At 41.3% G+C, this 15,818-nt stretch overlaps 1 protein-coding gene across 1 annotated transcript in view; it reads right to left on the minus strand.

Moving 5' to 3' along the window:
- Positions 1-2,543: 2,543 nt before the first annotated feature.
- Positions 2,544-15,818, minus strand: part of SCRN1 (secernin 1) — a 35,683-nt gene continuing 22,408 nt past the window's right edge. Inside the window, exons 6-9 of the mRNA XM_073676574.1 lie at positions 15,004-15,169; positions 11,742-11,904; positions 6,946-7,105; positions 2,544-4,138 (exon numbers count right to left, since the gene is read on the minus strand). Coding sequence (XP_073532675.1) covers positions 6,947-7,105; positions 11,742-11,904; positions 15,004-15,169 — 488 coding nt within the window. The 3' untranslated portion in view covers positions 2,544-4,138; position 6,946. The remainder of the gene's footprint in view (positions 4,139-6,945; positions 7,106-11,741; positions 11,905-15,003; positions 15,170-15,818) is intronic.

A 15,818-nucleotide genomic window follows, 5' to 3' on the forward strand; every position in this document is an offset into this window, starting at 1 on the left:
ACCTCCATTTGTATTGCTGAGAGAAGTCTCTTCTACATTTCTTTCTTGGAAGGTTGCCTTTCTAGTTGCCATTACCTCTATTAGGCGAGTCTCCGAGTTGGCAGCTCTCTCGACATTCTCCTTACCTCGTCTTTCACCAGGAAAAGGTAGTGCTACGGCCGGTTCCATCTTTTCTTCCTAAGGTGGTTTCCCCCTTTCACCTCAACGAAGATATTGTGCTTCCCTCATTTTGTCCTGCTCCATCTCATCCCCGGGAGTGATCACTAAACAAACTGGATCTGGTAAGAGCTCTTCATTTGTACCTTTCCAGGACAGTGTCCTTCAGACGTACAGATTCTTTGTTCATCATTCCTGAGGGTTCACGGAAGGGTTTCCCTGCCTCCAGGGCAACCATCTTCCGCTGGGTCCATTCGGCCATTCTGGAAGCTTACCCACTGAAGGAACGAGCGCGTCCACTCAGGATCACTGCACATTATACCCGAGCAGTGGGGGCCTCCTGGGCGGTCCAACACCAAGCGTCAGCCTTGCAGCTTTGTAAAGCTGCTACTTGGTCATCCATTCATACATTCGCCAAATTCTACAGGGCTCATACCTATGCCTCTTCGGATGCGAACCTGGGCAGAAAGGTCCTGCAGGCTGCAGTGGCCCGAGCTCTGACTTGAGGGTATCTTTTTTTCCCACCCTTGGGACTGCTTTTGGACGTCCCATGGTTTCCTGTGACCCCCAATGAAGCGATGAGAGAAAAGTAGATTTTGGGTATCTACTGTAAAATCTCTTTCTCGGAGTCTTCATTGGTGGACACAGCACACGCCCTTCTTTAATGTTGTGTTTCGTTATGGTTTGTTGTACTGTGTTATATCCAAGTTGCTTCTCCTACTGCTTTTTCACTAACTGATTAGCTTTGTGCCAGCTGATGGGTATATACTGCTGGGAGGAGCCAAGTTTTTTTGCATAGTGTCAACCTCCTAGTGGCAGCAGCATACACCCATGGTTTCCTGTATCCCCCAATGAAGACTCAGAGAAAGATTTTACGGTAGGTACCCAAAATCTACTTTTCTGAAATGGCAAAATTACTTTAAAAATATGTCAAAGTTATTTTGCAGATAAAATTGAATAGTTTTACATAAAGAATATCTAGTATTAATAAGTGAACTGCACAACAATAAAACCTGATGTCTTTATAGCAATGAGATTTTCTATATCCAATATACGGTTAATAGTTTATTTTTAACTGATGTTGAAATTCACAAACATATTGAGGATTGTGACAATGCTAAAAGATGTGATTTGTTTTTTTGTTGCTAAATATCCTAATCTTTACCTAATATTGACTGTATCTTTTCCTTTAGTCATTGAGTTTCTACAGGGGTCAGTCAAGTATACGAAAAATCTGTAATAAATCTGTAATCCATATTGTCATCTGTCTGTTGCCCCTGTGATTGATTTTATACATCAACATTTTAAAATGTACATATGATCAAATATACAGGTGCATCTCACTAAATTAGAATATCATCAAAAAGTTAATTTAGTTCAGTTCTTCAATACAAAAAATGAAACTCATGTATTATATAGAGTCATTACAAACAGAGTGATCTATTTCAAGTGTTTATTTCTGTTAATGTTGATGATTATGGCTTACAGCCAATGAAAACACAAAAGTCATTATCTCAGTAAATTAAAATAATTAACAAAAAACACCTGCAAAGGCTTCCTAAGCGTTTAAAAATGTTCCTTAGTCTGTTTCAGTAGGCTCCACAATCATGGGGAAGACTGCTGACTTGACAGATGTCCAGAAGGCAGTCATTGACACACTCCACAAGGTCCCAGAGTTCCAATTTTCATTTGGAAATCAAGGTCGCAGAGTCTGGAGGAAGAATGGAGAGGCCACAATCCAAGCTGCTTGAGGTCTAGTGTGAAGTTTCCACAATCGGTGATGGTTTGGGGAGCCATGTCATCTGCTGGTTTAGGTCCACTGTGTTTTATCAATACCAAAGTCAGCGCAGCCGTCTACCAGGAAATTTTAGAGCACTTCATGCTTCCCTCTGCCGACAAGCTTTTTGGAGATGGAAATTTCATTCTCCAGCAGATCTTGGCACCTGTCCACACTGCCAAAAGTACCAATACCTGGTTTACACACAACAGTATCACTGTGCTTGATTGGCCAGCAAACTCGCCTGACCTTAACCCCATAGAGAATCTATGGGGTACTGTGAAGAGGAAGATGAGAGACACCAGACACAACAATGCAGACGAGCTGAAGGCTGCTATCAAAGCAACCTGGGCTTCCATAACACCTCAGCAGTGCCACAGGATGATCGCCTTCATGCCACGCCGCATTGATGCAGTAATTGATGCAAAAGGAGCCCCGACCAAGTATTGAGTGCATTTACTGAACATACATTTCAGTAGGCCAACATTTCAGATTTTAAAAACATTTTTCAATCGGTTGTTATAAAGTATTCTAATTTACTGAGATAATGACTTTTGTGCTTTCATTGGCTGTAAGCCATAATCATCAACATCAATAGAAATAAACACTTGAAACAGATCATTCTGTTTTTAATGTAGAACTGAAATAAATTAACTTTTTGATGATATTCTAATTCTGTGAGATGCACCTGTAGGTTAATAATGACAATATATCCATAAAAATCGGATGTTACACAGATGATCCGTAAGGTATCTGTTTTTTCACTCATATATAAGATGCGGATGATACTTGGTCCGTGTGAAAAATCTCTCATCTGTCAACAGTCACTTGGCCCATTTAACACGTTCATCTGAATGAGCCCTTAAGATGGTTCTTTCTTAGTTTCTTAAGTTTAACAATAAGGCTCATAAGACTAGAGGTGCCCATACATCTTGGATAGCTGCTAGTCGAAAGCTCATTTGCCCAGCAGCTATCTCTCCTGACTCCCCCATAAACAGAAGAGTAGCCCATCACAAAATTGTGTCGGTAAAAAAAAAAATCGAGGTCAAATTAACTCCATAAGTTCATCTGTTTGCCTCATTGCAGTGAATGGAGGCGCTAGAGGGCGGTTTTGAATAGCAATTTCAAATATGAATAAAAATAGAAAACCCCTTTAATGTCATAGCAGCCAGTCCTAAGCTGTGGCCTTGAATAATCCAGCACTAAATGGCCTGATCCCAATATAGGGCTTCACTACAGTGTAAAAAGGAAGAAACATTTTTCATTCAAATATAAAATATGGAAGAAGACAAAAAAATAGGATTTGGTGATGAATGTATGGAAAGTAATTTCCTTACTTAATATTGTTTCATTTGCCCATTTCCTAAAATATTAGGTCAGCACGATACAAAATATACATATATTCGTAAAGGTGGTGTCCAAACGTCAGGTCACGTGACCCCGCTGTGAGGGAATAGTAAAGGCTGCAGCCAGTCAAAGGCCGGTGACTGGCTGCAGTGTCACATCACCTGCTGGGAACAGCAGCACCGACATTGCTGAAGTGGCGGAGCTGCAGGAGGTGAGTATACATTGTTTTTATAGTTTATGAGGCCCTGAATTGATAAAGCAGAGATTGTCCAGTAGTGGACAACCCCTTTGAGGAGGTTATCCAGCACCACTCACTTCTACATTAAGTTAATGTGGCGTCTGTCAGCTGCCTGGCAAGTATCCTGCACCTGTCCAAGTATTAGAATTAGACGCATGCACAATACGGATGGATGCCGACAGATGTCAAATAAGCCATGCTTCTCACCTAAATCAAAAGTGAGAGGCGTAGGAGAATCCCTTTATATTTTTTACAATAAAATTGTTTAGGTGATGACATGAGCCAATTCCTTTCCAGAAACTTAATTCCATACGAATACTCTACAAATGTCTGATTCTACTCATCTCATGTAAGTTGTTCCTCTGTGGAAATGTTCTAATGACAGCACCTTTACTGGCTATGATCGTCTAATGTGGTCCCATGTATGTTAGAACATGGTCAGTTCTGTTAATCTACATGCACAGGGCATCCGGGCTGGAATCTGATCCCTGTACATACATACAACATCACGGCGAAACACAGAGCTAAACAGGGCGCAGAAAATCGTCAGGCAGCCACATGGAGAGGTCTTGACAGCTGCATGCTCTTATTTCTTGGGAGCAATATTCTTTCCATGGTTTCTAAAAGAAATAAGTTAGAGGGATTTTGTCAGAATTATCCATCTACCCCAAACAATTTATATGGTCATATTGCGCTTTGGAATATAATGTCATCTACACCTTTACTTATACAATCTGTCGCTCTCTGACTGAAAATAAAGTTGCATTTCATATGCAAATGATGCTTAAGTGCTATGGGAGTGGCAAAGCACTTCCCAAACCTCTGCCTTCCAGGATCTATTTCCCTCCCATCCCCACCATACTCTGCTGGACTGAGAGCTCACTGGCTGTGTAATGAAGGCATCTGAAGATGCAAAAAGGCCCTAGGCTGAGTGCTATTTGTCCTCTCTGCTTTTATTCCTACATTACACATTGGATATCATTAAGCAAATTTTTTTTAATAAGTTATGAGCGCTGTGACTCTGTAATTGGACTACTGTGGACTGCGGTACTTGTTACAGAGCACCACCATGTCATTCAGCATCTGCTGCGGTGCACCACCTGGACTCTGACAAGTTGCCGATACCAGTGAGTAACGCTGACCATTTGTTTTATCCTTTTGCTTCCAAGTGGGTGAGAATAGGTTTGAGGGTGCGCCGTCAGGAAGAGAGATATATTTCCAGAAATTGGAGTAAATTATAGTGCAATTTTATGCCTTATTTTTAATGCAAGAACAGGCAAATATGTGCCAAATTGTATAAAAGGTGTGTGCTTTTTCGGCCATCTTACTCCAAGGTAAATGAGTTTAAAGATGTTTTCCAGAAATATCTTCTCTCCCCATTGGTTTTCACTAGGATAAAATAATAAACTCAGGCGTTCTACACTCTCTCCGGGTTCAGCACTGCATCTCCGTGGCAGCATCAGGCTTTGCTGAAAGGCTACAAGTGATGTAATGACCTAAGTACACGGGAGAAATGCAGCCAATTACTGGGCTATGTGGCTCTACAGATGTAGATAACACGAGCTGCCAAATGCAGTGACTGACTGCAGCAGTCATGGTGTGCACTGCAGTTGTGAGGTCACTGCTGCAGCCTGTCAAAAAAGCCTGGAGCGGGGGAGGAGTTATTATTTCAACACTTACTGGAAGCTGATGGAGATGGAAAAGTTATTATTGGAAAACTTCTTTAACAATGGTTTGCAGAAATGCCAGTCTAAGTAAAGCTCCCTCATAGAGTCTATATACGAGCTTTATATTTACTTTTCTCCCTTGTTAATTTGTATTTTTACATGGAAATGCAAATCACACATCTGTGAACTTTTGCACATCTTTTTAAAAAGTGACAAGAATTTTCTTTCAGATATACTGGTCAGCAGCTGGTATGCAGTAAATCACGAGCTGGCTTATATGGCTGTCCTAGGGGATGTTCAGATCCGCTTTCAAACCACCTCCCATTGATTTCAATGGGAAAAGTACACTTTCCACTATGGAATTGATATTCGTGTAGTAGAAAACAACAGTCAGCTCTTGTTGCGGTTTAAGTGCAAGTTTTATTGATTGAGCTATGGAGGCTAAAAATCTGCATCAAATCTACATTGAAATCTACATTGAAATTTACAGGTAACATGTAGATTTGTGAAGTGGATTTTCCTTAAAGGGAATCTGTCAATTTTTGCAATGTAATCTGAGAGCAGCATGATGCAGGGACAGAGATCCTGATTCCAGCAATGTGTCACTTACTGGGTGCAGCAGTTGTGATAGAATGCTGAGCTGTATATAACCTGCCGACACCACTGATTGGCAGCTTTCTGTGCACAATGAATATTAATAGAAAGCTGCTAATCAGTGGTGGGGTCGGGGTTACACAGAACAAGTTGACCAGGAGGCACAAGACACATAGTCCTGAAGTGATAATCTCCTGCTGATAAAACACTGATATTATTGAAACAGTAAACACAGCCCAGTAAGTGACATATCACTGGAATCAAGGTTTCTGCCCTTACATCAAGCAGCTGTCACAACACAGAGTAAAAACATGGTGACAAATTCCTTTTAAAATCCATATTGTAATTTTTTGCCTCTAGATTTTGCAGTGTGATCATAACCTAAGTACAGTTTACATTACAATTTCTTTGTAGTCAGCCCCGCTTCTTACACATACATTGCACTAAGCATTTCCTTAAAGGGAACCTGTCACGTCCTAGCTGCCCTCTAGACTGCCCCCGTAGCGTTGTTAGTGATGCAATGTGCATCACTAACAAGCTGTTTTCATGAAAATTGGTGCAGCTATAATGAATTTATAACGTTTAATATACTTAGATCCTACCTGCGTTTTCAGTCATAGGGGCGTTCTTGTCATAATCAGTCACGGGCGGGCGCAGCATTCACTCACTTCTGGCGCTGCCCATGTATTTGAATCCTGCTCCCGGCAAGTGCTGATATTGTGGGGCGCACTTGTATATGTCCGGCCGCCTGCACAGTGAGGCTGTGTGATTACCAGCTTCACTGCGCATGCGCGGGGAACATGGCGCGTCATAGAGCATCAAGCTGCGAACTACACAGCTTCATTGCACATGCACTATGATGCGTTATGATGACAATCCACACGAGAATAAGCATGCGGCAAATCTGTAAAACCCCAGCATGGTCATTTTCAGGCAGATTTTATCCGCTTTGAAAGCCTTACTCACTTGCATTGTACTGTAAATTGGTGTAAGTCTGCTGGGCAGAGTCCTCACCACAAATCCACAGCAAATACTGAGGGGTGAATATGTCCTAAGTAACACATTTCATCGACAGTATGGAAATAATGAAGTCACGTTTTCCTTCTTGGACTTATAATATATTGTAATTCCTTTTGCATTTTACAAGCATGACAAGGACAATGTACCTCACTTGTAGAATTTTATTTCGGTATCAACACAGTCATAGAAAAGGTCCATTACTTCAGCGGGGTCTACTGGATTTGAGCTACTGAGTAAATCTTCCATAGCATCCACGCCTTGTTTCTCCAGATCTAATAATATGGTAAGAAGTTGATCTCCTTCCTCCTACACAAAAATAGTAAAGAAGAAAAGTGTTATCTTGATGAAGGGAATCTGTTTTTGCTACTGCATCTATGAGCAGCATGATGTAGGGGCAGAGACTGCAACTTTAATAAAATCACTAATTAATCTTCAGCAGATCTACCAGTGCTCTGAACCCCGCCACACCACTGATTGACTATTGTGTACACTGTGGTGGGAAGGGGTTATACTGAGCTCATGAATATGGAGGACTACATGGCAGCAGGTTTACTAGTCCTCTAGGGATAATCTCCTGCTGATAAAACAGTGATTTTATCAAAACTACTGCAAGCAGCCCAGTCAATGACACATCACTGGAATCAGGCCTTCTGTCTCTACATTATGCTGCTCTTAGATTGGGTGGCAAAAATTTGGTGACAGATTCCTTTTCTTTTAAAGGGAATCTCCAGCAGTCAGATGAAATCACCCTATAACACCCAAACCTAGGCCACATAATAACTCTCCCAAACCATCTCTAATCAGCTTTTACAATGGAATAATGGAGTCTCTGCCCACCATCCTAACTGCAGGTAACCACATGCCCAACTACTCCCGATCTGGGCATCATATAGTCAGATAAAGCCAGATAACATCTATAAGTGGCTACAATCCAAATTGTAAGAAGGATGCAGAAGAAACACAGATGCATGGAAATCAAATTTATTAACCAATGGAGGCCTACATTTGGAATCACCCCCAAAATTAAAGTGGAAAAACACTACAGGCTGATCCAACTTTGATGTAATGTCCTTAAAACAAGTCAAAATGAGGCTCAGTATTGTGTGTGGCCTCCACGTGCCTATAAAACCACCCTACAACGCCTGGGCATGCTCCTGATGAGGTTGCAGATGGTCTCCTGTAGGATCTCCTCCCAGACCTGGACTAAAGTATCCGCCAACTCCTGGACAGTCTGTGGTGCAACGTGATGTTGGTGGATGGAGCGAGACATGATGTCCCAGATGTACTCAATTGGATTCAGGTCTGGGGAACGGGCGGGCCAGTCCATAGCTTCAATGCCTTCATCATGCAGGAACTGCTGACATACTCCAGCCACATGAGGTCTGGCATTGTCCTGCATTAGGAGGAACCCAGGGCCAACCGCACCAGCATAAGGTCTCACAAGGGGTCTGAGGATCTAATCTCGGTACCTAATGGCAGTCAGGCTACCTCTGGCGAGCACATGGAAGGCTGTGTGACCCTCCAAAGAAATGCCACCCGACACCATTACTGACCCACTGCCAAACCGGTCATGATGAAGGATGTTGCAGGCAGCAGATCACTCTCCACGGAGTCTCCTGACTCTGTCACGTCTGTCACATGTGCTCAGTGTGAACCTGCTTTCATCTGTGAAGAGCACAGGGCGCCAGTGGCGACTTTACCAATCCTTGTGTTCTGTGGCAAATGCCAAGCGTCCTGCACGGTGTTGGGCTGTGAGCACAAGCCCCATCTGTGGATGTCGGACCCTCATACCACCCTCATGGAGTCGGTTTCTAACCGTTTGTGCAGACACATGAACATTTGTGGCCTGCTTGAGGTCATATAGCAGGGCTCTGGCAGTACTCCTCCTGTTCCTCCTTGTTGTTTAAGTGTTCCCCTTTATTTTTTTTGAGCAGTGTATATATATATATATATATATATATATATATATATATATATATATATATATATATATATACACAGTACAGACCAAAAGTTTGGACACACCTTCTCATTTAAAGATTTTTCTGTATTTTCATGACTATGAAAATTGTACATTCACACTGAAGGCATCAAAACTATGAATTAACATATGTGGAATTATATACTTAACAAAAAAGTGTGAAACAACTGAAAATATGTCTTATATTCTAGGATCTTCAAAGTAGCCACCTTTTGCTTTGATGACTGCTTTGCACACTCTTGGCATTCTCTTGATGAGCTTCAAGAGGTAGTCACCGGAAATGGTCTTCCAACAATCTTGAAGGAGTTCCCAGAGATGCTTAGCACTTGTTGGCCCTTTTGCCTTCACTCTGCGGTCCAGCTCACCCCAAACCATCTCGATTGGGTTCAGGTCTGGTGACTGTGGAGGCCAGGTCATCTGACGTAGAACCCCATCACTCTCCTTCTTGGTTAAATAGCCCTTACACAGCCTGGAGGTGTGTTTGGGGTCATTGTCCAGTTGAAAAATAAATGATGGTCCAACTAAACGCAAACCGGATGGAATAGCATGCCGCTACAAGATGCTGTGGTAGCCATGCTGGTCCAGTATGCCTTCAATTTTGAATAAATCCCCCACAGTGTCACCAGCAAAGCACCGCCACACCATCACACCTCCTCCTCCATGCTTCACGGTGGGAACCAGGCACATAGAGTCCGTCCGTTCACCTATTCTGCGTCGCACAAAGACACAGTGGTTGGAACCAAAGATCTCAAATTTGGACTCATCAGACCAAAGCACAGATTTCCACTGGTCTAATGTCCATTCCTTGTGTTCTTTAGCCCAAACAAGTCTCTTCTGCTTGTTGCCTGTCCTTAGCAGTGGTTTCCTAGCAGATATTTTACCATGAAGACCTGCTACACAAAGTCTCCTCTTAACAGTTGTTGTAGAGATGTGTCTGCTGCTAGAACTCTGTGTGGCATTGACCTGGTCTCTAATCTGAGCTGCTGTTAACCTGCGATTTCTGAGGCTGGTGACTCGGATAAACTTATCCTTAGAAGCAGAGGTGACTCTTGGTCTTTTTTTGCAGCGGCGGTCCTCATGTGAGCCAGTTTCTTTGTAGCACTTGATGGTTTTCGCAACTGCACTCGGGGACACTTTCAAAGTTTGCCCAATTTTTCGGACTGACTGACCTTCATTTCTTAAAGTAATGATGGCCACTCGTTTTTCTTTACTTAGCTGCTTTTTTCTTGCCATAATACAAATTCTAACAGTCTATTCAGTAGGACTATCAGCTGTGTATCCACCAGACTTCTGCACAACAGAACCTTATGGCCCCAACCCCATTTATAAGGCAAGAAATCTCACTTATTAGACCTGACAGGGCACTCCTGTGAAGTGAAAACCATTTCTGGTGACTACCTCTTGAAGCTCATCAAGAGAATGCCAAGAGTGTGCAAAGCAGTCATCAAAGCAAAAGGTGGCTACTTTGAAGAACCTAGAATATAAGACATATTTTCAGTTGCTTCACACTTTTTTGTTAAGTATATAATTCCACATGTGTTAATTCATAGTTTTGATGCCTTCAGCGTGAATGTACAATTTTCATAGTCAAGAAAATACAGAAAAATCTTTAAATGAGAAGGCGTGTCCAAACTTTTGGTCTGTACTGTATGTATATATATATAGACAGGAATGCACAGCTTGGCCTTGAGCTCCTTAGTTCTGTATGAGACTCTTCAGGCAGCCGCTTATCACCAAGAACATGGATCGTCCGCTGAAATTCAGGATGGAAAGGGTCGTCTCCCCCACCCCCCAACCTCGAGACATCATCATCTGTCAGAGAAAGTCAGTAAACCCCCATACACATCAGACTCTTGGGCGATGCCGACGATATCGACTGGTTCAGCCGACATATTCAATGTGTATGGGATCCTTAAAGTGTCATTTTTATTTCATAAATAAATTGTAAATATATAAGTAAGATAACTTTGTAATATATCTTATCAGAGAAATTTTCTTTTTTCTCCACCAGGACTGAGCAATCATTTTCAAAATTGTCAATTCACATGTAAAATCTGTATTCATTGAAGACAGATTGTTACATTACTGAGATAGAAACTTATCAGTAGCAGCTGCCATCTCCTATGTTGGAAGGAGCAGCTAGTAGCAGGGCTTCTCCCTCCTCTTCTCCCCTTCACTCTACATAGGAAACAGTTTCTATTGATTGTTACATTACTGATATAGAATCCTATCAGTAATGTAACAATCAATAGAAACTGTTTCCTATGTAGAGTGAAGGGGAGAAGAGGAGGGAGAAGCCCTGCTTCTAGCTGCTCCTTCCAACATAGAAACTTATCAGTAGCAGCTGCCATCTCCTATCTCAGTAATGTAACATCCTGTCTTCACTGAATACAGATTTTACCTCAGAATTGAGAATTTTTTTAAATAATTGATCAGTCCTGGCAGAGAAAAAAGCAGGTTTAGCTAATAAGATATACTACAAAGTTTCTTATTTTCATGTGAACTATTGATTTCTGAAATTTTTTTTAAATGTTCGTCACTCTTTAACCCCATCACGACCTACAAAGTATAGGTACGTCATAGGTTGTGTTCCTCCCTTTGATGCGGGCTCCGGCGCTGAGCCCACATCTTTCACGTCACATGACAGCTGATTTGATCAACTGTCATGAGCCCCTAACCGCCGCGGGTGGAATCATGATCCACCTGCGGCTGTTAACTTGAACTTATTTTTGCAATTTCACCGCACTTGGAATTTTTTCCCGTTTCCAGTACATTATATGGTAAAATCAATGGTTTAAAAGTACAACTCATCCTGCAAAAAAACAAGTCCTCACATGGCCATTTGATGGAAAAATAAAAAAAAATTATGGCTCTGGGAGGAAGGGGAGCCAAAAATAAAAAATCCCAAGGTTGTGAAGGGGTTAAGACTAAATATAACGTGCACTTAAAGATGCCACTAACCTCATCTTTATCCATTAAAGACAGAGCACATTGATGGGCTTCATAGAGCTCATGTTTCCATTGCGAATGATCATGATCACAAGTATTATCTCTTACACAAGAGGACTGCACCATAGGGACAGCTTTTATATCTTCCACAAAGATAAAGGGTTTAAATACAGACCTAAAAATTAAACAACCAAGTTATAGCAAGGATAAAAGATAACTGGCCTGGCCCATCCTCCATCCTCACCAATGTGTAAACTTATGTCCTGTAGTCAGCAGGGTGTAGTTTAGGAACTATAGAACATTATTACTTTAAAAGCACAGCTGGTAGTGCTGTATATCGCTATTATAAAAGTACTACATGGCACAGTTAATGGATCGTTTAGGGCCAATTCTAGTTTCTATATTACTCTATTTAAAAAAAATGGCACCCACACCTTTACCTAGCGACATCGACAAATTCTGATCCAGTCCTGTGCAGAATGTATGAAAAAACATTTGAGACCACAGTATTTTAGAGCTAGTATACTGTGGCCTCTGTACGGCCAGCTATGGCAAGTTTAGCACAAAGGAGTACCAGATCTTCCCATAGGAATGTGGATGTTTATGTCTACAGTCAGGGTATAAAACACCAAAAGAAAAAAGCCGACAAAAGGTCAATAATAAAGGTGCAATATATTGAGGTTTTATTAATCAATAATGAGTGGACATGGGTGGGAACAACAAACAAGAAAGCGGGCGCATGACCCGGGAAGCAAACAAATAATCACAAATAGATACACTACAGACCAAAAGTTTGGACACACCTTCTCATTTAAAGATTTTTCTGTATTTTCTTGACTATGAAAATTGTACATTCACACTGAAGGCATCAAAACTATGAATTAACACATGTGGAATATATATACTTAACAAAAAAAGAGTGAAACAATTGAAAATATGTCTTATATTCTAGGTTCTTAAAAGTAGCCACCTTTTGCTTTGATGACTGCTTTGCACACTCTTGGCATTCTCTTGATGAGCTTCAAGAGGTAGTCACCAGAAATGGTTTTCAATTCACAGGTGTGCTCTGTCAGGTTTAATAAGTGGGATTTCTTGCCTTATAAATGGGGTTGGGATCATCAGTTGTGTTGTGCAGAAGTCTGGTGGATACACAGCTGATAGTCCTACTGAATAGACTGTTAGAATTTGTATTATGGCAAGAAAAAAGCAGCTAAGTAAAGAAAAACGAGTGGCCATCGTTACTTTAAGAAATGAAGGTCAGTCAGTCCCAAAAATTGGGCAAACTTTGAAAGTGTCCCCAAGTGCAGTTGCAAAAACCATCAAGCGCTACAAAGAAACTGGCTCACATGAGGACTGCCCCAGGAAAGGAAGACCAAGAGTCACCTCTGCTTCTGAGGATAAGTTTATCAGAGTCACCAGCCTCAGAAATCGCAGGTTAACAGCAGCTCAGATTAGAGACCAGGTCAATGCCACACAGAGTTCTAGCAGCAGACACATCTCTACAACAACTGTTAAGAGGAGACTTTGTGCAGCAGGCCTTCATGGTAAAAAGCTGCTAGGAAACCACTGCTAAGGACAGGCAACAAGCAGAAGAGACTTGTTTGGGCTAAAGAACACAAGGAATGGACATTAGACCAGTGGAAATCTGTGCTTTGGTCTGATGAGTCCAAATTTGAGATCTTTGGTTCCAACCACTGTATCTTTGTGCGACTCAGAAAAGGTGAACGGATGGACTCTACATGCCTGGTTCCCACCGTGAAGCATGGAGGAGGAGGTGTGATGGTGTGGGGGTGCTTTAATGGTGACACTGTTGGGGATTTATTCAAAATTGAAGGCATTCTGAACCAGCATGGCTACCACAGCATCTTGCAGCGGCATGCTATTCCATCCGGTTTGTGTTTAGTTGGACCATCATTTATTTTTCACAGGACAATGACCCCAAACACACCTCCAGGCTGTGTAAGGGCTATTTCACCAAGAAGGAGAGTGATGGGGTGCTACGCCAGATGACCTGGCCTCCAGTCACCAGACCTGAACCCAATCGAGATTGTTTGGGGTGAGCTGGACCGCAGAGTGAAGGCAAAAGGGCCAACAAGTGCTAAGCATCTCTGGGTACTCCTTCAAGATTGTTGGAAGACCATTTCCGGTGACTACCTCTTGAAGCTCATCAAGAGAATGCCAAGAGTGTGCAAAGCAGTCATCAAAGCAAAAGGTGGCTACTTTGAAGAACCTAGAATATAAGACATATTTTCAGTTGTTTCACACTTTTTTGTTAAGTATATAATTCCACATGTGTTAATTCATAGTTTTGATGCCTTCAGTGTGAATGTACAATTTTCATGGTCATGAAAATACAGAAAAATCTTTAAATGAGAAGGTGTGTTTAAACTTTTGGTCTGTACTGTACATTTATAAATAGAAAATCCTATTTAAATATATCTATTAATGGCTGCATGATGTCCAAAATCAGATAAAATACAGATAAAAAGAAAAAAGAAAATGAAATACAGACACATAAATAGGCTAAGAATCAAACTAAAAGGAAAGCCATAAAAAAGTGCACATGCATGTTATCAAAGACTTGGATGGGATATAGGTAGGCCAAAAATGGGTAAGTATATAGTAAGTGTTAAAACTCAGGGTAAAGTGCTGCAGTGCAAAAAAATGTGTCTCAGTGCAGGGGTGACAGATAGGTGTCATGTGTTAAGCAATACATTTTATAGTCTCATATATGAGGAAGATCCTGTCTTCACTGCATGTAATGCCATTATATGCTGTCCATATAGGTATATAATATAATTAAATGGATATGATGTATACCTGTATGTAGGTCAGCCACCTTGCTCCCAGGATGAAACTATAAAATGTGTAGTTATATATAATAGGCTTCCTACTGATTTCAATGGTAAAACAAGCCAATGGTGTGCATGGCGCTGTTTTTTGCCACATTCCATGTGGAGAAAGAAGCTGCAAGTCAATTCATGAGCTGTTTCTGCTTGAAAAACTGCTCAAAACAGAAGCAGAAAAAAGGCCTAAAACAACGTGGACCTTTAGGGGCATTATCTTCAAGCATTTATGGCAAAACCAGTAACTGGTTCCGGGTAGTGGGCAACCTCTTTAATCTTTCTGACATATCAGTTTGTTTCATTTATTTTTCATGTCTCATTTCTTCTTCTTTTCTCCCATGTAGCAAATGAATGTAATGTAATTCAGTAATTCATGTAATTTGTAATAAAATTGTCACATCTGACATATTACATAGTAAACGTCTGACCTTGATGGATCTGGTGTGCCTGTGAAGAAGTGAATGCACGGCCATTTGTCATCCTTGGGCAGGACAGAGACTGCGCTCGCTGTAGTGAGGAAGCCGGCGGTGTCCACACAGATTCCACTACTTTTATTACGAAGAACATTTATCATAGATTCCACGGCCATTAGTTCTGATCGTGAAGACAGATAAAGAAAGCAAGTTTTATGGTTACTGAAATTGTCCAAGTATTACCCAGGCCATATTTTTCAGATTAGATCTCAGGCTGGAGGGCTGCACTGAATTAGGATCCAATTTCAATGGTCTCTGTCATTTCAATAAACTTAACATCATCTGATAGTGAAGGCAATGACTAAGAAAATGTCAATGTACTTTAATTACCCAGAATGATAATTTTAGCTTGAAAAATCACTCCAAAATACTAGTCACTGTCTCTGGTTAGGTAGACAATTTAGACAGAACAAAGACTAAGCATAGAAAACATACACACAGTATCTTCCTTTGCTTTAGTTTTATTTTGTCTCATTTTGCAAATTACCGTATTTTTCGGACAATAAGACACACTGGACCATAAGACGCACCTAAGTTTTAGAGGAAGAAAATAGAAAAAAAAATTTAAGCAAAAAATGTGGTCATGATGCACTGTTAAGGGGGAGGGGGTCAGCTGCTGACACTGTTATAGGGGTAATGTTCCCCAATTCTGTTAATATCCCCCATCCTGGTATATATGCCCCCCCTCCTTCCTATTATACGTGGCCCCCATCCCCATCCTGGTATGCATGGCACTCCTCATCTCTCATCCTGGAATGCATGGCCCACCT

Source organism: Phyllobates terribilis, unplaced genomic scaffold (assembly GCF_046119375.1).
Source record: "Phyllobates terribilis strain yellow unplaced genomic scaffold, ASM4611937v1 Scaffold_4__5_contigs__length_816908805, whole genome shotgun sequence".
NCBI classification, from domain to species: domain Eukaryota; kingdom Metazoa; phylum Chordata; class Amphibia; order Anura; family Dendrobatidae; genus Phyllobates; species Phyllobates terribilis.